Here is a 25,427-nt window from a genome sequence, read left to right as displayed (position 1 = left end):
ACCAAGAAACAAGATGACAATCAGTGCACAGCAACTTGTATAAAACATATACAATATTATGTACAATATCATGGCCTTTCAGCCAAATTAAAAAAAGTTTAACAACTTCAAAGCATACATCAATAATAAAGATAAATTTCTCACATAATTTCATTTGAAAGTCATAGCCAAGCCAAAGCACAATAATCCACATATGCATCAACTAACAGCAGCAGCAAAGATAGGAACAGCAGATTAAGTAACACCTGGCTAGGTTAAAACTACCCAAATAAATAAATGAGAATGAAATGGAATCCCATGCACCTGTGATCAAGCTGCTGATAATGATACATGCATGCATAACTCACCCTGATCTGCAGTCTCTTCCTCGGGTTCTTTGAGGCAGAAAAACAAAAACAAATTACACTGAACAATGCTGTCGTGAACTCTAAAACTGTTGGAGTCAATGCCTGGTGGCTGAGGTCATTAGAGGAACCACTAGCGTGATTGCAATACCTTATAATTGTTCCCCAGGTTGTGAATGCTCAGTCCCTGGAAACTGCAGATATTGTAGGTAGCCCTGATGAATGGTATAAAATCAGGCTTATGATGCTAAGTGTGTTCAGACTAAGGCCTATCTTAGACTGAAATAAAACTCCCAACTCATGCCACCAGATGACAAGGTTACAGAGACAGTAAGGTACCTATATAATTTGGCAGCTTAGGTTCTGCTTCAAATAAGAGCGCACAGCAGTTTTAGCTAATGCCCCTATTTCACACAGACCATGAATCCTACGAATCGCCAGTAATTGACAAATTTCAGGTTTCATGAGATTTTGCAAATTTTCTGGCCTAATTCGATACGCTCTACGATTCAGTTATGATACAGGTGCAATAGTGTTACAAATATTCGTGGGATTCGGCTGGAATAGCACGAATATTGTCAAGAATTCACTACGATTTACAAGAATCTATTACGAATACTGCACAAACGTTACAACTCAATAAGGAATCAGTTAAGCATAAGCCGAATGTATGCACGAATTGGATACCAATAAAAGTGATTTCTGGACTATTCTTGACATTTTGCAGTATTTTTGCTTCAGCAATATTCGTGGGATTCGTGACTGATTCGTAGCCGATTCGTGGTCAATCCAGGGATTCACGAATCCCCAAATGAGTTAAGAATACCTACGAATGCCTATGAATCAATTACGATTCAGTTACAATGCCTAAGAATGAGATACGAATTTGCTACGAATTAACTACGATTTTTTGGAATCGGGAGTTCATGGCTAAAATTTTGAACAGCTCAAAGTTAATTTCGATTGATCAAGAATTGCACGAACTGACTACGAATATATACGAATCTGTTCATAACTTCACGAACTGATTACGATTCAACCACGAATCCTGAAATTTGTCAATTCCTGGCGATTTGTGGTCTGTGTGAAATAGGGGCATAAGCAAACTAAGAACGTTGGAGAGGACATGTTTTAATCTTAAGGCCTTCCTACTTCTCTTTGTGATAAAGTATAGTTCTTAAATCATAAAAAGCCCAGGTGTCATAATGATCCCAGCTCACCATGGTGATTTTAGTCAACCTTCTGAAGTTAACTATTAAAACAACTCTGAAAGGTGGGCTAAATATAAGGAAAACAGTCTCAGGATGCCCTTGCAATCTGACTTAAAATTTTGCTGGTTTTCGAATAGGGCAGGGCCAGAAATAATAGCAAACAAAATACTGTCTTCTGTACAACAGTATGGATGTTTTGCTTTCTAAGTCTCATATGATGTCACACACCATTGTCAATCATTAAATCTTATCTTAGAGCAAAGTTATTTTTTCAGACCAAGATAGTCACATCTTAACTAAAACTAACACACCAAATATATATATATATGCAGTACATACAAACACTTTTCTTTAAATTAAGTAAGAAAATACATGGGCATACTATTACAACATTTTTATGCTTCACTTTTTTTCTTTTTCTTTTTTTTTTTTTTTTAATATTCATATTAAAGGTGACACTTAAACAATGTAGTCCAAGCACTAGTGTGAAACAAAAAAATCTAATAAAAAAGATTTATGATGGCAATCTATGTAGCAGTGGTGATCCTTGTGCATAAATGTCACTGTTGAGTAATAAGTGAAGTTGCCTGAAGATTCAACTTTGTATTTATACATATAATCTGATAGAAAAATGCCAATGTATTCCTTTGTAATGGAGCAAAATTACAAGGCCCACATTAAAGTTGCTGCTGAGGCATAAATAATCTGAGGGCCTTTATGCTAATTTTCCATAGTATTGTACAGAATAATGACAGGAGACAGGTATTTATGTTGCTGTTGAATAATATCTAATTTTTTAACACCATTATTCTAATTCCAGAGCACTATAAAGATCAATGAAACAGATTTTAGTGCAGTAAAGTTGCATGGACTGACAAGAATAAAAGCCACCTCATGTTAAAAACCAAATTTGCAAGGAGATTCAGAATTTCATAAAAAATTACAAAAACAAATGCTTTCAAATCACTTTGTCGATGAATTTCATTTGAAATTATACAAAAAACCCAATTGCTTTCAAAAGTTTGCATCATATGCCCAATTTTTTTCTGTTTTCTCCTTTATTGTGTAATGATATAAGACACTTCTATTACAAAGAGAATAAATAGTTGAGTAACAAACCAATTCCACTTTCTGATTCAGGATTTTCTTCAAAGTGGTATAAAAATAATTTCAGTTGATTACCTGGTGTCTTAGCTGGTGTAGGCGTTGGTGCATAGAATTCTTCGATTGTCATGGCAGTTCTTTCTCGGTTCAGAGTGTACGGGCGTGGCATCTCTAGCTCATTCCATGTGAAATCATCTGAGCCTACATCCTAGATTTATAATAATAAGAAAGCATAATTCACAGAAATATCAAATAATAGCTACGTGATGAAAGCAGGACCAATCCTGTCCATAAAACCCAATCCTTTATCCAAAAGATGCAATTACATTTCATCTTTATTCAACCATATTAAGTATGGCAATATAAGAATTATCGCAAATGTTTCCTTGTTATGTCAAATAATTCAATAGAAAGTGACAGTTTTATTTCTGCCCAAAGTTCAGGTTTATTAACAAAAGAAAAAAAAAAGAAGCAAAAACAAATACTGTTTATTGAATAGGTTAATTTGTAAAATCTCTTCTGAAATGTGGACACTATTTCTTTACTCTTACCAAAATGGGAGTGGGTGATCAAATAATTTCAGTTTTAAATTCGCCCCTATTCTTATGACACACACTTAGTCAGTTCTACATAACCCCTACAGAACATGTCATAACATCTCATAACATGCCTCATATTCTTTATCTATGAACCAGGTCTTTGAATCAATAAAATGGTCAGGACATTGCCTTAAATGATTGTCTGATGACAAAACTAGAAAGGATGGATGATTTTCCCCCTAAGTAACCATGGACTGGCAATCTGGTACCCCTTTAGCACAGAAACGATAATTTCAGTGCGAGAATATTGATAATGGATGTCTGATTGGAAGAACAAATATTAGCACAGTTTTGCTCATGTTTTCAGGCCTAAATGCTCCTTGTTTGATAAAGAAATGAGCAAACTTACAAATGGAGAGAATAATGATTTAATCACATTCATTTCCGTTCAGGGAGTTTGTGTGCTTACTGACATGGAACGTGGCATCTTGCAGATTGTTAAACAGAACTAAGTCTAGCATTGCTTAATCACATAGTAATAAAGGATCTGCTTTAATACCTGTCATAGTAAATATTGACCAGTAAAGAATAAATCCATTCAATATTCCACACTTTTTTTGTCTTATTGTTTAATATCTTTAAAAAAGAATATGCACAAGCGTGGAAGAAGACTGTCCACTGGAAATTGCATTTTAGTCTAAAACAGGAATAGAATGTGTTTATATACACTGTGTTAGCCTTATTAACTGGAAAGGAGTTTCAGAGAGAGAGACTGTTATATTTGAAAACTTTCAGACACATATATTCTTAACATAACTTTAACAAACAAATTTCCAATACTGATTCTCTTCAAAAACAATATTATTCCTTTTTTTAAAATATAAATCTCACCAACAACATATTCAGAAAATACTAAATTTTGGAAAAAGTTTTCATATAATGATTGGGGTGAAAATAAGACAGGTTTCAAGAAAACATTCTTGTGAAAACAAATAAAACCCCATCTTCAAAATTTGCCACAGATCCTGAAAAGAATATTTCCTTAAAATAATGAAATTAATCAAGCCAAGATACTGTTCCTTTACTGCTTACAAAGGAATTAGCAGACCAATGACCTTATGGGAGCGAACAGAAAGTGAGTGATTTCAATCTGGTATCCACCTTGCCAGTGGCCTTTTGACCATTTCACCTTTAGGCAGGCATCTCAGAGCAAACCATAACAAATGGCCCATGTTATTCTTGTTATTTTACATGAAAATTATCACAGTTCCGCTCCTGCTACAAGATCCCCAGCTGCGTGGTCAGGATCTGTTGGTTCTGGATGGTAGAGTTTCTGTTTGCAAGCATGGAGTGCTGTTTACCCTATCTTTTCAATTAGTAATTGTACAAGGGCTATCACAGGGTCCAAATCTGATTGCTTGCATGTTTTTTTCCCTCCCAATAATTCTGACAGAGAATGAACAACATGGATTCTGCCTACACATTATCTGTGAAATTACAACGGTCTAAATTTGATTGCTTACATGTTTTCCTCAAAAGTTTACATGGACCAAGAAACAGAGGGATTTAGACTCCATCAGTAGACACCACCTGTAGAAGGAGTGGGCAGAGAGTAATACCCACCTACAGAAACAGTATGCAGTCAGTAAGACACCATCTATAAAAATCAGGAGGAAGACAATTAATTGTTTGTTTTACTGTCACTGAAATCACATGCATGTGAGTTCTTTCCATGCTGAATTTATCTACACTCAAATATCAAAGTCCCAAAGACCATTTCACAGAGAAGTTCCCAGTAAAAAGATGCAGAATGCTCATTTTTTGTCGAGCATAATTTGTCACTTCAGTCATGCTACTTGAAACTTTGTGTATAAAAATACAACTGAAACAAAATTATCTTTATTACATTATTTTCCTGTCTATATCTTCATATTATGCCAAGCTGAAGATGAGTCACCGCAAGCTCCCATTTCCCCAATGTGTACGTGTTCATATACCAAATACAAAGACACATAGTACTCTCTAGCCGTCATTAGACTCCAAGTCTAGTTTAATTTTTTAAATCTCAAATGTTATTTTTGTTCTAATTTTTTCTATTGCAGCATTTTTATTTATAAGTGTGTTTTCAAATGGCATGAAATCAGGACTTCTACAATAGGTTTATGAGATTTACTGAAAAGATTTCTATGCTTGAAAACAATTTAATGAAACTGCAATGATGAAAGTGGTAACTTACTAGATGAAATATGCAATTCTTTCAAAGTAGATTGAATAGGGGAATACATTTGTTTGTTTTTTTCCTAATCTATTGTTATGAGCTTTGGTATAAAATTTTCTCTATCAGCTTTGTTTTATAACCACCACAAAGATACAGATTAACTTGTAGTTCAATAGCTTTTTCCCAGTAATATAAAAATTCTCACATCTCTCACCTGTTCTAAGTCAGCTAAAACCCAGGAGCTCTGTCTCTGAAGTAAATAACTCTCCAATTCTTCTTCACTTTCCTCCTCCTCCTCCGACTCTTCAGGCTCACCACACACCTGCCAGTCTGACATTAAAAAATTAAAATTAAAATTAAAATATTTATAACCCAAAAAAAGGTTAGGCCAGAAATGAACTTGAAAAGGCAATCAAACTTTGTAACTGGTTTTAATTGAGAGTTCTTATAAAATTCTGAGCAGGTTCTCTGCAAGACAGCCACTTGAAGGTGCATTCAAAACTGTTCAAACTTAAAACCAAAAAAACTTCTAGATTAAGCTATTCACCTTGGACGTCAGCAAGACCATTCCCAGTTAAAATCTATACAATTAAGAGCAAAGCCTTACGAAGTATTCTTTGAAGCTGCCATAAGTTAAATTTTGACAGAGTCACCCATTAGTCTACATAATTGGCTATACTTCTCCATGAGTTTCTTGCAATCGGAAAACCAATAATAGTCTGCTGTTTCTCAAATAAGATGTCTGGCCTTAAAGCACAATTGGATTTTAGACATGCAAAGAAATTGCATCACCATTTGTGTATGCGAAAGACGTAGCAAGCCTTAGTCTAGCACCACACACCAGGGCACCACAGCCCGGGATACCACACCAGGGTGCCATATCCCAGGGTACCACACCACGATGCCATATCCCTTGGTACCACACCAGGGTGCCATATCCCAGGGTACCACATCCAATTCATATATTTATAATGCCACCAGAATCACGAATGTGATTGTTCACACTTAATGTCTCACATTTGCACTAGAATTTGTTCACATATCCCACAGGAAATGAGAGAGAATATGAAAATCATCCCGAGGACCTTCTGGGGCTTAGAACATATGGATGATTAGACCTGGGATTATGTCGGCCTAACTTCAGGCAAAACTCCACTGATCATATGAAGTAACCGTGATGTGCCGTTATTGTGAAAGAAAACATTGCTAATGGTTTTCCTAGTAAGATGAGGTCAGAGCAGTTAAATGTGCCAATATTCTTAGATAATGTCAATAGGAACTCGGTCTGATCAGATGTCAGAGCAAGGATAACTGTTACATAATTGAGCAAATCACTTATTTTCACAAACCTGAAAATCTAAAACACTCTTTCTGAGGAATTGCCACAGCAAGTCATACTTCAGGGATGAGACTGCCAAAGTCAGAAAATACGACATGGGGTCCAGGGGGCTGCCTAGGCCAATAATATTTTTGACTCAGTCAGAAATCTACTGATAGCTGGAAAAATCTTATCCCTATCCCAGAACCATTCATAGTAGTATTTCGACTAAAATACCATGTAAAATACCATTTCATAAGTTCAAATCAATGACCACCCATTAGTTAGAAGGAAAGTGCTCATAACCTCTTCATATATTCATATTAAATGCATATTGATTAACATGACATCATTCAAACATGTAATATTAACTTTAAATATTCTATCAAATCTCAGACTCCATTAACCAGCAACCCTTTGTTTAACTTTCACTGAAGGGTCTCGTACAGAACTACACCCAACAACAAATAAGTCCACCTGTTTACAGGGTAGTTACCTAACCTGTTAGCACAGTCTACTAAGCATACCGCAGACAACAACAACAATAACAACAACAACAACAATAGAAAGTCACATCGACCCGCCTTAAACTATTCTACCTTATTGTGGAATATGACACACATTAAGTTGTGTCACGGCGCATCTCATCTTCCACGAGGTTGGAAAATTCAGATCCCATGTCCAGTGTGTCACCACAGAGGTAGAGCCAACATATCACAGCCACCTAACGTCTAGGGGGTTACAGATTCAATATTGTATTGTTCCTCGTGTTTCACGTTTGGGCTTTAAGGTTCACCAAAGGTCCGAAAGAAAACAATTTCTCAAATACAATCAATGCTCACTGGCTGAATGGAAGGCATTGACAGGCATTGATTTTCAGGAGAGCTGATTCTAATGGGGAAAAACCAACACTCTTGTTATGTTATAGTTCACTTGGAGTTGATGAATTAGCCAGTGTAAATATCAGGATGAAAATGAACAAGAAATCAGGTTGCATTTAAACATAAATGTGATATTGCAGTAAATTATGATAACCTGCCTGTGCAAATGCTCTCAACTATACACTGTGCCGTAATGGGTAAATGCTGTATAGTCAAGTAGGTTTAACATCCCTCAACAAATAACCAAAATGGGATAGGTCTTCCTCTACTCTTTCACATGGAATAATGGGGTTTTAAATGGCTTTTCCTTAATAATGTACTAAGAAACATTGGGCCTAAAAGGGGTGAAAGTTATATTTGTTCACTAGACGAATTTATGATTTACCATATGTATTTTATCTAAAAGAAAAATATAAATATGAACAGAAGGGACCCCCAAGGCTCCATGTCCTAAAAGAATGTTAAGTAATACTAAGGGAAAAAAACAAATCCTTATCAATATTATGAATTTTCCATTGTTCTTGGTGAAAAGTCTTCAATTCTCTACTCTCATAAATGAAGTTAAAACAACTGTACCACCATCTCCAAAGACTATTTTTGACCTAACTTAATGTTATAAAAAAGGATGTAAATTCAGAAGATGCACCTGTTCACTTGATCTTATTTCTTTTTTGCATACCTGTGAGACATTTATTTAATAAAACTTATTATCTACTTTTGAAGGTCAAACTGACCGGCCCCCTACAGCCACCAACTGCCTTATCAATGAGAAATGCTACTATTTCTGCAATGATTTTTTTTAATAAACTCATTCTTTCTCAGCAATCTTTTAATTTGCACCCAGGAAATATCTTTGTCACCTTAACACTGAAAAGGTTTTTCAATTATATCTGCTTACTACATCTAGAAGTGTCTTTTATTGTGCAAACTCCCAGATGTATACGCCAACAAAGCAGGTTTTGTTTGCCTCGCATTCATTTCAAAACTCAAATTTCTCATTACGGGAAGCACTTACAAAAAAAGGAAACCAGCAGCCCCTAGGTCTCAGGCGACTGTTGAATAGCCAGCGTCTAGTAAAAGATGTAGCCAATACTGAAACCCGATGACTATCTTGGACCCAAGGGTCCGTGATTTTTCATTTTGGCACTGGAACATTTTTTCACCTGTCAAAGGTTATTGTTATGGATGGCTATAACTATCTCCTCTCTTTTCAGTCAGCACTGTATTGCCGGAGCTGATAAAAGACTCTTAATCCAATTAAAGAGCAGGTGAATGAAGTTCTAGCTCAGTAATTACACAAACCATACAGAAAAAGCAGATACAATATAGACATATCAGGCAGACCCACACCTCAGGACGTCATGCCATTTTGACCTGCAACAATTGCAGAGTGGCAAACTTATGACATCTAGGGTCGGGGTCAAATTGTTCATTCCACCCTTGACACCCGTATCACCAGGCCAAATGTCAGTATTATAGAAAAATTCTCATTTCCAAATTGTACCATTTTTTATGATGCATCACCCTGATGGCCTATAGATAAGAGGCTATCAAGAGCATCCTTAAAGCTAGCTCGGCTGTATGCTGTAGCTGTATCATTACATGTTGTAACTGCTCCCCAGCACCTGCACTGAGGAGACTAAATGAGAGACATTACACAGTTAGATGTGTTCTATCTCCTGGTATTATGGGCACTCAATGTGATCCCGGGGCAGCTAATGCTCCTCCTGGACTCCAGTAAGTGTTATTATAACTTCATATACTGTCAAGGTACACTACTACACTTGTAAATGCCTCAAACCCAAAGATGAGGTAATTCTATCAAGGTAAACCAAGGAACTTTTGGGTGTAAGTCTCTAAAAAATGCTATCTCATCTGAATAACAAACATATTTCAGCTTAAATTCTAGGTACACAGTTGTTGAGGATGTATTGTTAGCTAATAATCTTTCGTTAGATCAAAAACAATGTTCAAAGGGTAATCAATGATACAAGAATAATAGATAAAAAGGCACTGCTCTCCTTAAATTCTGTTGTCTGATATGCGTGGCATCATCAAACAAGTCATACAAGTTATTCACAATGTAAGAGTGGATATAGAGGATGTGACCCCCTCCCTCTGTCTTCTAGCTTCAGCTTATCTATAGTGCATATTTCAGTGACATATGCAAATTTTTTGAATCTAGCCCGGGGCAGTGCAGAAGAAAGAAGAATTTGAATAGGTATAAGGTATTGTCAAGTTGACAGAGAGAAAAAAGTGTGATACTGTTGTTACCCATTTTTTTCATCACTTTACAAGAATAATTTTTCTCCAATTATTTACATGTCATATTTTCAAATTCAGAAATGGAACAATAATATCTGAAAAAATGTTGTTGGACAACGCAAACTTTTTGAGGTGAAAAGCAGTCCACATCAGTTTAGCTTACAGTGCATTTCACAACAACCAAAAACAGAACTGGCTCAATATCTTAAATACTCCATGAACACCCAGCTGAACTTGCATAACAAAGACCAATCCTTCATCCAACTCCCTTATATCCCTCTTCATACAACAGGGACATATATGATAGCCAGATTCCCAGTGATCCGTATCATTTGTTGAGGCTAGCACCTTTACACCGCCTAAAACTGTCTGGGTCTCAAGGTCAACCCTCACAACACAAAGTGTGTGGCCCTTCCTGACCTCCATGAATAAGGCTGTGGTGGTAGGGACCTTCTAGTTTTCATTTAAACAAGTTCAAATTACTTCCTCGCATATCCGAGGTTCAACCACATGTGGTATGGTAAAAAAAAAAAAAAATTTTTTTTGGCTTTGAAAAACAAAAAGTTCAGCAAAAGAGATAAGGGTACTTTTAAATTTTTAAGTTATAGTATTTTAGCCTGAACCCTTTTTTCAAAACATTGTACAGGAACTGTTTTATTAGAAAGAGAATGACAGGGTCAAAAATAAATAAAATTTCAATGAATTTCATATTGATAACCTGATTTTATAATAGTTATAATAATAATAATAAATGCCTGACCCCTTAATACAAAAACATGTCAAAATACTAAATGGAAAAGCTGACAAATATTTAGACACAAAACAGCAAAAAACATGGCAACAATATTTACCAAAAAAAAAAAAAAACTTTTGGAAAAAATTCTCTGATAATGCTGATTTGAAAAGGAACCTGCCCCATTAACATATAAAACCACTCTGCAAAATTGAAGTAAAACAACAATATGGTTTAGCACCTATGGGGCAAGTGCCACCAAAATACATGCAAAACTTCATAAACTTTCATAAAAATAATCCAACTGTGGAGATTTTCAAAAGGGACCTGTTTCCTAAAATACAAAGCCAATCTAAAAAGTTTTGAAGTAAAATAACAATATGGTTTGACACTTATGGTGCAAACATGGCCAAAATAGTTGAAAAAATATTCTTTTGTAAAAATAATTTGATCATGTTGATTTCTACAAAAACAAAAAATCAATAACTTTAGTACAAGTTGAAAGGAACCATTTTTCTTTCCAAACAAAGCATCAGTAAATTTTAAGTAAAACAGAAATATGGTTTGGCATTTATACAGACTTGTTCAGTAGTGGCAATGACAACATTTATAAACATGTAATCATAATATGTACTAAAAATATTTCATCTGAATCCCATATAGATGTATACATCAAATAAAAACTAGCACATTGCCATCACATATACAACTGCACTGTATTTCAGCAATTCGTAATCTATCTGTACTGGTTTGACAGTAATGCTGTTTTTCATTATTTTATAATTCCTTTTACCTGGTGTTCCTGTCATGGCTACTGCATGCCAGGCTCCAAGTTCCACCTCTCTAATACTCTGCCCCCCTGGGTCTACGTGTGTCGGCTGGAAAAAACGCATGGCTGGGTGCTCGTCGCAAGTTATCGTATGGTTGTTCTTACCCCACATGAAGAGGGATCCATCACCTAAAGCAACAGATAACAAATTAGATAAACTTTCATTTTAAATATTGCTAATCCTGTCCAGGGGTGTGTGAAAAAGTCTGCGGCAATGATTAAGGGTTGGCAAATGCTGGTATTACCCCCAAATTGGATTATTGTAGCACATTTTACCTCTTATCTTTACTTCCAAAATGACACGCTAACTCTCTAACAGTTCCCCAAGATTGGTCAATCTGCTGTTGTGTCAACTTAATTTCTCTATTTAAGCTTGCCATACTGTCTCTAGTCCAGGGAATTGTGTTTGGCAAAGGCTTAGTCTTGGAAGAAAGTAGCTTGTTATCAGGGAAAAATATTTAAGTTTAATAAACTTGGACAGTTCAAGTATCTCACCTGCCAAACAAGAGATTATAGAAGTTCAAACATGCAATGACCAGCAGAATGCCATTAGAGTTACCAAACCATGTTTGAAACAACAATTTAGGTATGTATTAAAGCTAAATCCACCCTCCTCATAGGAAACTAAATTATAACTGCAAATTACACAGTTGTTTTACAAACTTTCAATAAGATAACGAAACACATGTTTATAGAAAACAAGATAAGAAAAATTGTAGACTTAAGTAACAGGCATATACTCCATTGCTTATCATCTGGTATATGAATAAATATAATAAGAACTGAAAAAAGATACCTACCTGTGACAGCAGCACTGTAGACCTCAGAGGCAGCTATGTGGACCACACAGGCCTGTAACACTGGTTCTTGGAGCCTCTTAGGGATGTCTAGGAATGTGACCCCTTTACCATGACCCAGTTGACCATCAGTCCCTGCTCCCCAACTGTATACATACCCACCAGCTGACCAAGAGAGAGAGAAAACATCAGTATTTAATTTCATATCATGTCATAAACATTGTTCTGAGTGGCCAGAAATGCAGCAAATTTCATATTTTTCAGTAAATCTTAAGGAACAAGACCACCAAATATATCTTTTAATTTTTTCAAAAGTCAAAACTTTTGCCTTTATCTTATTTTTGATTAGTGAGTAAATGTAACAGTTTTCTGCTGTTGTTTGAAAAAAAAAAATAAAAAAAAATAAAACGAAGATGATTTTCAGGAATGCTAGTCACAGGTGAAACAAAAACACCAGTGTAGAAGTTAACATTTTTCTCCTTATTTATTTCTCATCTAAAAAACTGTGACAGCTTATGTTGGTCACAAGGTTAAATGAAATATGAGGAATCACTGTTGCTGGCACCCCAAATGCAACCAGAACCCTTTGAGTAAAAAAGGAAAATTTTAGGGTTCCCCCCAATCAAAAGGTACATAGTCCTTTATCTCAAAGTTGATTTTTTCTAAAAAGACATGGGTAAAAGTTGTAAACTGAAAATCCTGAAAACTAAGCTTTCAATTTAAATTCTCATTGCATTTACACCATCTTGAAATCAGGCATACTCCTGAAAACTTTCACTCATGAAATAGGCACAATGTAAATATGAAAATACATTTTTGGTTTTAAACCCGAAATTTAAAATAGAGTTTATACTGAGTAAGCAGTATTCTTGGTATAAACAATGAAGTTTGTGTTGAGCATATTCTTTCTCAACAATATCACCTAATACGTCTTAAAAAGTTAAGTTTGAAAACTTTGTCTCGAGTCAGTTATACTAAATCATTAACCCTTTTCCAAATAATTCCTGGAGGAAAAAAGTAATTTGAAAATTTCTTTAATGTAGCATATGAACAGCCATTTACAAATGGTATTTCTACTGATACTTCCTCATTAATAAAAGGAAGTTATAAAGACATGTAAAAGGGAGAAAGTTTACCTTTCTTCATTACCTACACTAGACAGATATAAAAAATATACCTTCACCTAATACTTCCTGAGAAATACAATGCACAGCTGGTGGGGAATGTCCTGGTAATTGACTTTTTACAAGGTGAGAAACCCAAGACATGTTAGATAAATTACAAGTCCTCACCTTTGTGGTCAGAAGCTGACCCCAGTGGTCAGAGACTGCCACGAAAGGCCAGTTTGTACCAAAATGCTGTTTCTTGCCAGATTTTGAGGTGTATGAAGGGCAGATGGAGAGAAGGTAAGAGAAAAGAAAGAGAGGAAAGAGGCATGATGAGAGATAGAGAGAGAGTGATAAAATATCAAAATTTGGTACAACTTTAGTTCAGTCAAAAATACAAAGATTCAAATTATATATCAATTTATCTTCTGAAAAAATATAATTTTGCCTATAAAATATAAACAAACAAAATAAAATTTATTTTCTTTTTTCTTTTTCAAAATATGGAACTATTTTCTACAGTTGTTGAAAACTTTTTTAGTGCGTAATCTGGCTGCAACATGACGTAATGGCTAAAGGTCACAAGATAATAATGCAGACGCCAAATGTTACCCGGTGCATAGGCACTTACATATGTTAACACGTTAAAGCAATGTTTTATTAATTACTTCAAATCCCAAGCTCTAAATATCCAACATATTTTTTCTTCTAAGCAAAAAATGTATCATATCACTAACAACGACCACCAAGAAGCTCCACACAGAACTATTTGTCTCCGCGTAGGAACACTGAAATGGAATAGTGAGTGTGCATGTGTGTGCCTCTGCGTGCAAATATGCTGGCCCTGTAAGCAAAGCTATGACACAAAACCAAGGACATACCCTCTTCTACAAACAATTTCATGCATCCATAAAAATAATCCACCTAAATGAATTTAAAAAAAAAATCCGTCCAGAATTTTACAATATCTAAATCAAAGCTTCATTTTGAAATACTTAGCAATCATCACTGTTTTACTTAAATATTTTTTAAGTTTAACAGTTTTATCAAATCAGCCTAGACCCCTGTACTGTCTTCAGTAATTTACCTGCACTGGTTGACATGTGCTTTATAAAACATCTGTGATAAGCACCCATTTTGTGGCAGGCATGGCCTCATAGCATGCAGAACCATATAGAGACTTACTTTTACTCATTAGAACAATAATTACCCTACTTTTTAGTTTTTGGATTACAGAACTTAAGGTTGTACTTAAGATTTTTGATCAAAATGAAAAACAATTAACTCAATATCAGGTTCACAGAAAATTTGTCTTTAAACTGTCAAATTGCCCTTATCTTATTTAATGTTTGATAGCAAAATACACAACATTCAACTCAAGATATCCATACTTAGACATAGCATGTCTTAATATCTTTAAGTAGTTAGTTTTCATATGACAGACCATCAGGCACTTCAATAATTTTGTCACTTTATCATTTAAGTAAGAGAAGAAAAAGTAATTTTCATCCTTTGGAAAATTAAAACAATATATATGTTAATTTGTTCTATTTTAACATGACCTTTATTTATTTCACAACAACACAAAGTTGGTTCAGTTTCTACCTCCATCATAATCATTTTATAAATCTTTTTCATTTGATTATGAGAGATTTAGAAGATGACAGATCATTTTTAAATAGCAGTAGCTTTTCTTTGTAAAGGTTTTAAAAAAGAGGCACACCATTATGATTCAATATAGGTTCAAACTTCTGGTTTTACAAGAAACAGAATGTCTGTTTTCATTGTTGCTCTCTCCATCATAAAAAAGAAGAAAAAAATGCTGACAAGCCCTGACTTTAAATGACAATGACACACGTATTATACAGATTTAAAATGTTCCACCAATATGGTGGAGAATGTCATCAAACATGACAACCTGTACTGCCTTTTCGTGATACCTCCATGTACACAATGGGGAAAATTGCGAATTAGGTGACTCACTTTTCAGTCTCGTCTGAATTTTAAGGGTTTGTCCTGCTGAATTTATAGGATTCAAACAACTGGCGGCTGAAAGGTTTCTCATAGTAAAACTGGCTCTGAATTTTTGAATATCTTCCAACAGTTTTTGAAGCAGAGCATGACTAGAGTTGTGACATGTGGTTTATTATTTTTCTTCAACGCTGACCAAATGCAACAGAAGCATATATCCAGGTTTGACTTCATCCCGGTGAATGATTGTAGAAACCATAAGGCTTTAAAAATGGTAAATCTCTCAATATATTTCATCAAAATCATTTGATCCCTTTCATCACTTTTATACACCACAATCAATTTTCTCACATGAAACATGACCAACACAAAACATGCATCTTGCTGAGAAGAAGAAGAAGAAAAGAAAAAGAAAAAAAAAAACATTTGCAGCTGTGAAGGAGGTTAGCATATATTTGACTTCCCTGCCCCTGGTAACTGGCTGGTCGCCAAGTAGCAATTGTGGGTTAAAACTGGGGTGTCTAGAATGTGCCGAGGTTATACTAGCCTGCCCTTATGTGGTAGCCCTTTACCAGGCATGAGATTGCTCAGATACTCAAGTCTACATCTGAAATATGTGTAAATGCAGCTAATATTTCACAACCTCTGACAAATAGCTCACTAAAAGGTTAGGGTGTGCGACTTGTACAAATTCTAGACCTCACGATAATCATTCAATCATTCAGTTGCTAAGAGTAAGATATATGCTCTCTTGCTCGCAAGAACAGTACCATGTTTAGTTGTTGAGGATTAACAAAATATTTGGATATGTGAAAGAAATCAGCTGCTACAAGGAAATAGGCCCAAGTGCGTGATGCAACTTACAATGCACTTATGAGTCTAAATACCACAACAATTACCCTTCTTTCTAAGGTAAAATTACCTGGCCATTCACCTATCCCATACCTAATGTTTTCCCTTCAAAGCATTTTAAATCCACAACTAAACCCAAGGCTCATGCATGAAAGTGGTCAGGAAAACGGAACAGAACTTCACCACAATGGCTGATCCAGCTTTATCTCTCCCATATATCTCCCACCATATCTCCTAATCATGAAAATCTGTCAGTAGACATAGTTCATCAGGACTCTTATGACAATTTGCACTGCTGCAATTATAATATTATTAATAATTATTTTAATAATAATACAAAAAATATGTATGTAAACATGCATGTGTGATAAATAATTGACATTTCAGTTCTTTTCCTTTATCACTACAATTCTTACGATCATGTCATATCTCTCTGAGACGATCATTAATTCGGTACCATTAATAAAATTGCAGAGTGAAAAATTAATACTGTAATGCTGAATTTCATGAAACGTCTAGCCTGAATGCCCCCCTCTTCTTTCCCCTCATCTCTCCTGATCATGTCAACTCTTAATTAGGCCATTGTAAATTCAGGACTGTCTAGACAGCAGGTAAACACAGGTAAGGATCACAGAGGTAATAAATCTTGCCTCCTTGCCCCCAAACACATTTCTTCCCACCTATAGTAAACAAAGGGCCCTAGCTACTAAGACATAACTACTGTGCTTGTGCCTTGCATACAAATGGTGTCAAGCACAGATAACCATTATCTCTAAATTAGCACTTCAGATTTTTTTTTTTCGCTTGAAACGTTCATTTCTGCTATGAAATTAAACAGCATAATTTCTTGGGATGCATTTTTATCAATATTGTAAAGGAAGCAACAAAATAAACTTTAATAAAAGAACTCATTCTGTCCTTTCTCCACAAGGCTGCTCATATCTTTTTACTACATTCTATATAAAAAAGTGAAAGAAAAATCATTGTGTTCTCAGAAATATTTATCACAAGGAAATTAAATGGGCGCCAATTATAAGTTTAGTATTTTATACATGGTCATCATCTTTGTACAGATAAAAATTCTCATTATAAACAACTACTTTTACAATTTCTAGTAATATTTTTCATCATATCCTAGATTTAAATTTTATTCAGATAACTATGTCCATACTAAAACCATTGCATATCATTTCTTTTGTAAACATAACAAACCATATACTATTCCACAATTCAATTTCTGAACAAGGCCTGATAAAAACATATTTTACACCAATCTTGATCAAGGGTATAAATTCTATAATTCAATTTCTTGCTACTGTATAAAATGAAATATCTTTAATTGTATTTCCCTCAACTCAAGGTAGGGATGGATACTTGTGAAAAATAGTCTATGATACATGTGTAAGGGGTCCGACTTCAGATACTTTAACAATGAGAAAATAGGGTTTTGACACAGCAATAATCAGAAAATAAATTTCAAAAAACAAATTATTTACCTCAATTGTACAATTGAATTTGACCATTTTTTGATAAATGGAGAAATCCTCTGCAGTTCCAGGTATAATAACTGGAGATGTGCTCAAAGGATTCTTATCATAGCTCAAAGTCACAACCAGCTGTCTATTTATTCCTGGCACTCTGATCCAAAAATAGAAGATCTAATATATCTTTTTTCTCTACATATCTTACTATATGTCAAATGGGGAACATACAAAACTAAAAAACCCTAGACTTTCAGCAAGCATGAACTAGGAATCCAGGACAGAAACAATGTGATGTTATTCCATGGGATAGGAAGCATTTTCTGTTTTCCATCTCAGTAATTGTTGTTATTGGGTTTAATCAAATATATATCTTTTACCAGCTTGGATTCTAATTACTGTGCTATTTTGTGGCCTGAGTTAATAATGGCTCTAAATTATAGCACAAGCCAGGAGGGAAGAAAAAGGGGGAAAAAAGAAAAAAAAAGAAAGAAAAAGACAGACAGAGAAAAAAACATCTTGAGCAGACAACAGGAAACTTCTGCCAACTGAGAAGATCCCTCTTTGTCAATCTAGTGCCAACTTTGAAAATAAGTCCCTCTTTCCTGGGTTTTACACACCATTTCCTGTGGTAATTCTTCCCCAATTTCCGACCTCGGCAATTGCCAACCTTTCAGGCTCAAAACAGTATAAATATGACACTTCCCATACGGAGGAGCAACTTAATACAGCGAATCTTGATTGACCCGATACAGGTGCTCCCATACACCATTTGTTGATTCCCTTTCAGCTCACTAGATGAATTGACTCAACTTTATTGACAAGTTTTGAAAAGTTTTGGAAGGATAAGTGGTCTGGGGCATGACTCTGTGTATGGCTGCAAGGCATCTGTGGTGCCTACAAAGAAAAGTTCAAGCTGAAGCCTAACCTTGATCAACATGTCCTATTATTCTGTGTTGTGTTAATAACCCGAATGGGATCAGAAGTCAGGGCAATAGAAGTTGGGAGGTCAAACAGTTGGTGAAAGACTAGTTAAACAAATGCCTCTAATAAGACTTAGAAGTGCAACATAAGAAACCTACCCAGATTGAAATTGCCTGCATTAAGGAAATACCACTGGTCAGCTGACACCACTTTCTGACTTTTCTGTCTTTCTTTTGTATGTAATGTAAGGAAATTAGTATTTTTTTTAACCTGCAAAATGAAGACTGTGTTTACCTCCCTTAAAAAGCCCCCCATCCACTATTCCTGAGTTTTATCTGATACCAAAGGGCATGTTAATACAGGTAGGAGGGCATAGCTCACAGACCTCTCACCATACCATAACCTATGGAGTCAATGTGGCCTCTCTACAAGAGATTTTGTAGAATACCAAACTGATGAATCCCGCAGCCACGAAACAGACCCAACACTTGTCAGGCTGGGCACAATTTAAAGAACTCCTGCTATAAGAGAAATCCCAATAATTTGACCTACTCAAATTGAAGGGAAAACTAACTTGAGGAAATCCAACTAATTCATGCTTCAAGAATGGTAGAATTTCAGCCACACCAAAAGCCAGAACAAAACCAAAGCCCCATTGTTTTCTGCACATCTATGAGCTGACATGGTCACCTACTGGGGCTCTGACATGCAGGATCACCAAGAACAAGCTTTTCTCCTGCACTACTACCAGTTACTCCACTACATACAAGCTAGGGATATATTTCAAATGTCTGTTTTGCTGTTGTAGACAACCAAATAATAAATGTGGAAAATAAAAAAGGTCTTGCTCTTATTCCATTTGGCATTGTAACGCTTTTGTCAGGGAGTTGATTATCAATTTATTTCAGGTTGTTGAATTTCTTCTTCTCTAAAAGAGAGAAAAAACAATTCACCACCAAATGCCATGGGTTATAGTGCCTTCTAATTAAAAAATAACCTGAATTTTTTTCTTCAAGAAAATCAGCCATTTTCAATCATTTTTTATCAAAGACCAGGTGCAAAAAGTTATTGAAAGATTCCACAATCAGGAGAAAAAAAATTCATTTGCAAAGGATGTCATAAAACCTGAGCCACTTCTGTACCTCGTGAGTGATGTTTAAGATGCATAGGACTGACACTGAATGAAACAGATCCTGTTGCCTTCAAAAAGAACTCTGCCAGATGGAAACCCCATCAAAAAGGTTTTAACAGACCCTGGCATGTTAAAAAACACTAACAAGGTTTCAGTAACTCTCATTATCCTCACAAGAAAAAGGTCAAATCTTGCTGGGCGCGGGTCAGTCGTATTGATGCCCTCCTTACATTGCTTGAGTAGTTAGTGTCAAAGGAGAGCCTTGTAATAAGCTAGATTACAACACAAAATGTGGCCCATTAATGATGATGACACTTAACACAGACACTGGCACAGCTTGACACTTCACTTTGGATACTTGTAAAGGTATAAAACACCTGGATCAAACAGCTCATTTTCAAGTCCTTTTTTCTTTTTTTTTTTTAAGCTAAAGCACTGTGCTTTTTAGACAACTTTAGAAGTGAGGGTTTGGATAATGCTTACAGCTTACCATGAATATAAAATGTGCATTTTAAAGTTAAATATGCATGCTCCTTTATCATCAACTGTTTTTCTAAATTCAGCACAATTACTGCATGCAGCAGCTATTCACAGCACATTCATATGGAGCTAAAATGGAAGACAATGACTCAAATCCAGCAGTTTTTAACCTAAAAACAGGCTGTTTATATAATTACATCAGCTTCACTGTAAATTAATTATTTACAGATACAGCTCAAGTTATTCCAAAGGATTTAAATATTAGGACCCTAGCACTACCAGTGACTAGCTATTGCACAGACTATCAAAACTATATTTCAACACAAAAAGAAAAAAAAGGAACTGCTTGATCCTGTGAAGTGGAGCATTTAAGTTCTGAAGGGGATTCACTTCATTTCACAAGCAAATTTCTGTGAAATTAAACAAGAGATTAAAGTTTTTAAATTCCCCTTTGTTCTTTGTACCAAGTGTCATGCCAGAGAAGAGCATTTAAAAGAACACATGCACAAGTTTCCTGTACCTTAGGTGTGGGGTCTAACATTCTGTCAAACATACACATAATAAATATTCAAAACTTAGTCACCCATAAAATGCTTTTAACTTGCCCAAGGCACTTCATCTTCACATCAGGAGAAACCTTTGACAAAACAAAATGAAATATACACATTATCTAATTTAAGAGCTTCAGTTTTTTGTAGTTCAAACCCAACAGTACCTAAAAAACACCAATATCAACCATTTTAAAATGGCAAATAGATTTTAATATGTAAGGGACTAAGGGTATACCACTTGTTTAAAAAAATACTTCAACTATAATTATGAAATTATTACCTACTACACCCTCCAGGGTGACAGAAAAGTGGTTGAAGCAAGTCTCACCAACCTCAGGCTACTGAAATAATTGGGCCTTCTTAATTATGGGAGTTTTATGATTTCTTGACCAGTCAGGAAGACAGAGAGGTCTTAGGAACCATATAGTGTATACCTGTTATCTGATTATATACTGCTTTAGTTCTAAAATAATGGCACTGATTTAGCATTTTATTTATATAATGATATACTGAAATAAAAAATACAGCAAAATTGTTTTTTTTACAGTCAACCATCAGTTCCATCTTCTAATTCAAATGGCACACCTTTCACCCTTAAGTTGCCAAAAGTGTGTGGAGATCAAGATTTGCATATACTTTGAAAAGAAATATATTATTTAAATACAGCAAAAGCATTAATACCAAAACTTAGCCATTTGTCATTTTTAGACATAAATACATCCATCATTACTGTATCAAACCCTAACATCTGATGTGGTTAGCTCAGTCAGTGGGTGCATTTCCAGACAAGTTATGACAACTTAACTTAATATCTTAGCAAACTGTACAAATGAAGATTTCTAACCATAGAAGGCAAATCTAACTGCAGGTGACTTATCTCCTTTAAAATGACAGCAGACAGTTGGGGGGGGGGTGGATTGACTTCCTGCAGTTAGAAATTGTAATGAAACAGTCGGCTGCAATGTCACATATTCAGGCAGGCTGTCACAACTTATGTAGAGGCAGCAGTGGTTAGGAGGTTTTTCTTTTAACTTTTTTCCATTTTAATTTTTATTTGTACATTAAGTGTAAATAACAACATGACAAAATCCTATCTAAATGGAAAAACGTCATGATTACAAACTTGTTTTTTAAAGCAAAAAAACATGGTGGAAAAAAAAAAAAGAAAACAGCACGAAGAAATTAACCCAATTAGAAAATCTCAAGCCAATGTTTATTTATTTATTTTTTTAGTACTGGGGAAAATCAGAATTCTAAGTAGATAACCAGTAACAGTTTAACATCAAATATTCACCAATACAAGGATTGGCCATCTTTGAGATCCATTGGCATTTACTGTTCAGGCGCAATTAATGAGCCAGAAAGGTCAGAGGTGACCATAAAATGACCAGCCTGTCAATGCCCCAAGGTGTCAAAAAGGCCACCCTTTTGTTAACTATGGGGAACTTTATGGAAAAGACCCAGCTTGTGGGATAATGGACATGATTTGTGTTGAAATCTTTCTCCTATGCATAAATGACACAAGGAACAGCAAACTTAATAACTTTCTTTTTTTTCAATCCAAATATTGTGTAAGTTCTTTTCACTAATCCTGTGAGATTAGAGCTAATAGTTTGTCCCATGTCACTTTTTCTCACTTTTTTTTTTGCAAATTTTTGAAATATACAGTATTAATGCTGCGCTGTGTTTGGCCTAATCTTAGACTACAAGGGGGCTGGGAAACTTTATACATGTTCCTAGTGAAAAAGAATTCAGGTCTATTTTAACAGTTTGTTGAACCCTGGAGATGGGGAAACTTCTACCTGTAACCCGACAAAAATGTGTTAATTCTGTACTCATACTACTTAATCTTCATGTATTGAAAAAGCCTTACGACCTTTATATGGTACCTTACAATATTAAATACTGGATATATTTTTTCTGAGCTTCAGTCTAGGTGGGGGTGAGCCTTGGGATTACTATGATTAATTTCTACACAGTTCTGTCTGCCTATTTACTCTCTTTAAGGCGTCAGGCAGTCCTACACTTGGAGCCAAGGGAGAGATTTTTTCAATGGACCGAAACTGAAAAACAGGTGAAAATGGAAGCAATTTATTTAGCACCAAAGAGAAATAAGGGCTAATCTTCTACCAATGATTTTTACCTTCATACCTGTGTCAAAATATGGATGAATTTATGTAAGGGTTATTTTTTACCCTTCTTTTGATTTTCTATCATTGTAATTCACATAAATGCATCAACACCAAGAGGGTAAGTATAGCTCATCTTTAAAAAAACTCTCTGATGTTCTTCTTTGCTATATTCATTGCTTTAGCTGGTATACAAGCGATAACTCCCATCAAATGTAAAACACAGAGCACACCACAGCTAATTAACTTTAATTTATAACTTTGGCATCTGTGCCCATTATTTTGCTGTGTTTTCTATCACCAGTGAAATAAATCAAGGTGTACAACACTGATTGTGGATGATAACCTTTCCTTATCACGTAGCTATGGAAAAACATGCTGAAAAATTATTCACAGAGTCTGCTATATTTTTGAGACACAGTACACCATATGAAATGGAGACAACTGAATTCCACATCTTTGTCATCTTGATTAAGATAAAAAAGAACCTCTAAAAATTAGCATTTATGCAAATGTATAGTCATCTTTATCAATTAACCATCTAGAATGTTTTTCTTCTGCATTTCTTATTTTAAAAAATCCACTGTTCTGTATTGTTACTAAAAAGATGCATATCAAAACCACAAGGCTATTCATAGAAGTTGACTACTTCATTATGCTCTACTCAGAGACATGTATATCTCAAGACACTGAGTATGAACCAGCCTTGGAAAAAAGGATCTAATATAGTGTTTGGGGGTTAGGGGCTACAAATCAACCTGTCGGCCTTCCACCTCTAGTGGGCACAGGGGCAGAGCAGGGCTGCCTGGGCCATAAATCCACCACAAAAGAGGTGTCTTGTTCACTCAATTACTTCCCGATTAAAGGGTCAAGACGAGATAGGGTATCTCTCTCAAAAAGCAGCAGAGGTCATGCTGGGAGGACTATTTAGCATCAATCAGAATGAAAATAAACAGTTTATGTATGGCCCCGATTTTTTTCATCTACGGTGCAGTTAGGTTTTTATTAAATAAAAGGGAAGTGTTTGAAGATTTAAATCTTGGGGCCCCAGCCGACTCTTGCATGTTCTCCTACAACCCCGCCTTCTGCATATCTTTCAGATGTAGGGTGCACATGATTTATGAACAGGTCTGTCTGGGTTATCCAAATTTTTCTGTTCTTCTGCTGGAAAAAATTGCCCTTTGCTCTGTCCCGATCACAGGACTGAGAGCTGCACAATTACCTGAGTTTTTTTTCAATTGCTTTCGTGACACTAAACCATGATTAATAACCCAAGATTACTTTTTTACTTCAGCTTCAAGGGAGGGCAGATTCAACAAAAGTGGGGAAGGTTCCAGGGGCCCCGTTGACTGAAACATAATTACTGCACATAGCACAGAGACCCGGACCAAACAAATCTTTCAGCAATTAATTCTCTCCCACTGTATTTCACAAGCTGGTAACCACATGGCTGTTATTGTTTATCTCCTTACTCTCCTATCATTCATCCTCATCCATCAGTAACTGCTGACATTATCACCTTGCTGTTCCATAATCCACCACTACCCCCTCTGAACAAACCACTGCTGCACTGGTCATAAAAAATAATATCATAAAGAAAAGCAACTTTCCTTCTGACCTTACACATACACAGTTTATTCATTCTCTAGTGAGTTGTCCTTTTCTTTTAAAATTAACCAGCCTGTATTTAATTTAATGCAATAACCGGCATACCTCTACTTCGTACAACTTTATAAAGTTCTCTGTGAGTGGAGAGCACTGTGGACTATTAATAACAATCTGGGCCATTATTCGGTGTTATGAGTATCAACCCATAAAACCCTTAAGTCAAGTAGCATCATTATGAATACAAAACATTGACTTTCTACTCTGATCACAATAAGGGAAGGTCTAGAGTTCAAGCTTTTGGTTCCATTAATAGTCAATCTAAAATGACCTCTGGTCAAACCTTTGGCACTATTAGTCAGGTGGGAAATAAATTATCACCAGCCACAGGTGCTAACAGTGTTTGTTTTGGTCAGCCAAATGACCAATAAATGACAGGGAGTGATTCTTTGAATTAGTGCTGTCATTTGTTTAGTAGCCATAGGAATGTCTACACAGGAGAGTAGGTAAACAAGCCAGTGGAATTGGCCTGGAATAAAGTAATAAGTACTGTTTTATCGCAGTGATGTGATAAGGATGTAGACTGAAAACAAACAAGGTATCTATCTGAGGTTCAATAATATTGCCACAACTTGACACGGGCTGCCCTCTTTTGGTTCAAATCAGGAAGCATCCCTGGGTCAAAGTTCACAAAGAAGTAAACCAAATATTTCAACTGGAAAATCATATATTCCAATGCTTCTTTTCTTATATTTGGGATACACAAAGAGAAACATAATGCTGCAAAGAATAAAAAGAAAATAACAATAACAAACCTGTTGTATCCACTTCCTTCCTCAGTTCTGCTGTTCAACAATAAATCCTACTTTGCTCCAATGTAAGTCCTAAGGAACATCTACCCTTCTGCCTGCTGACGTCTTTGAAAACCACCAACAAAGTCAATGCCAACTGCAAACT

The 25,427-nt window shown here is 35.5% G+C and overlaps 1 protein-coding gene across 6 annotated transcripts in view; it reads right to left on the bottom strand.

Moving 5' to 3' along the window:
* LOC106162140 (uncharacterized) overlaps positions 1 to 25,427 on the bottom strand; it is a 67,248-nt gene that overhangs the window by 12,084 nt on the left and 29,737 nt on the right. For 5 of the 6 annotated variants that reach the window (XM_013539285.2, XM_013539286.2, XM_013539287.2 and 2 more), the window contains 5 exons: positions 12,243 to 12,404; positions 11,407 to 11,571; positions 5,631 to 5,746; positions 2,738 to 2,867; positions 348 to 374 (listed from right to left, as the gene is read on the bottom strand). In XM_013539285.2, the coding sequence (XP_013394739.2) occupies positions 348 to 374; positions 2,738 to 2,867; positions 5,631 to 5,746; positions 11,407 to 11,571; positions 12,243 to 12,404 (600 nt within the window). The remainder of the gene's footprint in view (positions 1 to 347; positions 375 to 2,737; positions 2,868 to 5,630; positions 5,747 to 11,406; positions 11,572 to 12,242; positions 12,405 to 25,427) is intronic. The other variant, XM_013539288.2, reaches the window with a different exon arrangement.

This window comes from Lingula anatina, chromosome 1 (genome assembly GCF_051362555.1).
Source record: "Lingula anatina isolate TDL-2025a chromosome 1, LinAna3.0, whole genome shotgun sequence".
Taxonomy (NCBI): Eukaryota; Metazoa; Brachiopoda; class Lingulata; order Lingulida; family Lingulidae; genus Lingula; species Lingula anatina.
The sequence above is the reverse complement of the archived record's forward strand: the minus strand, read 5'-3'. Positions and strand labels throughout refer to the sequence as shown.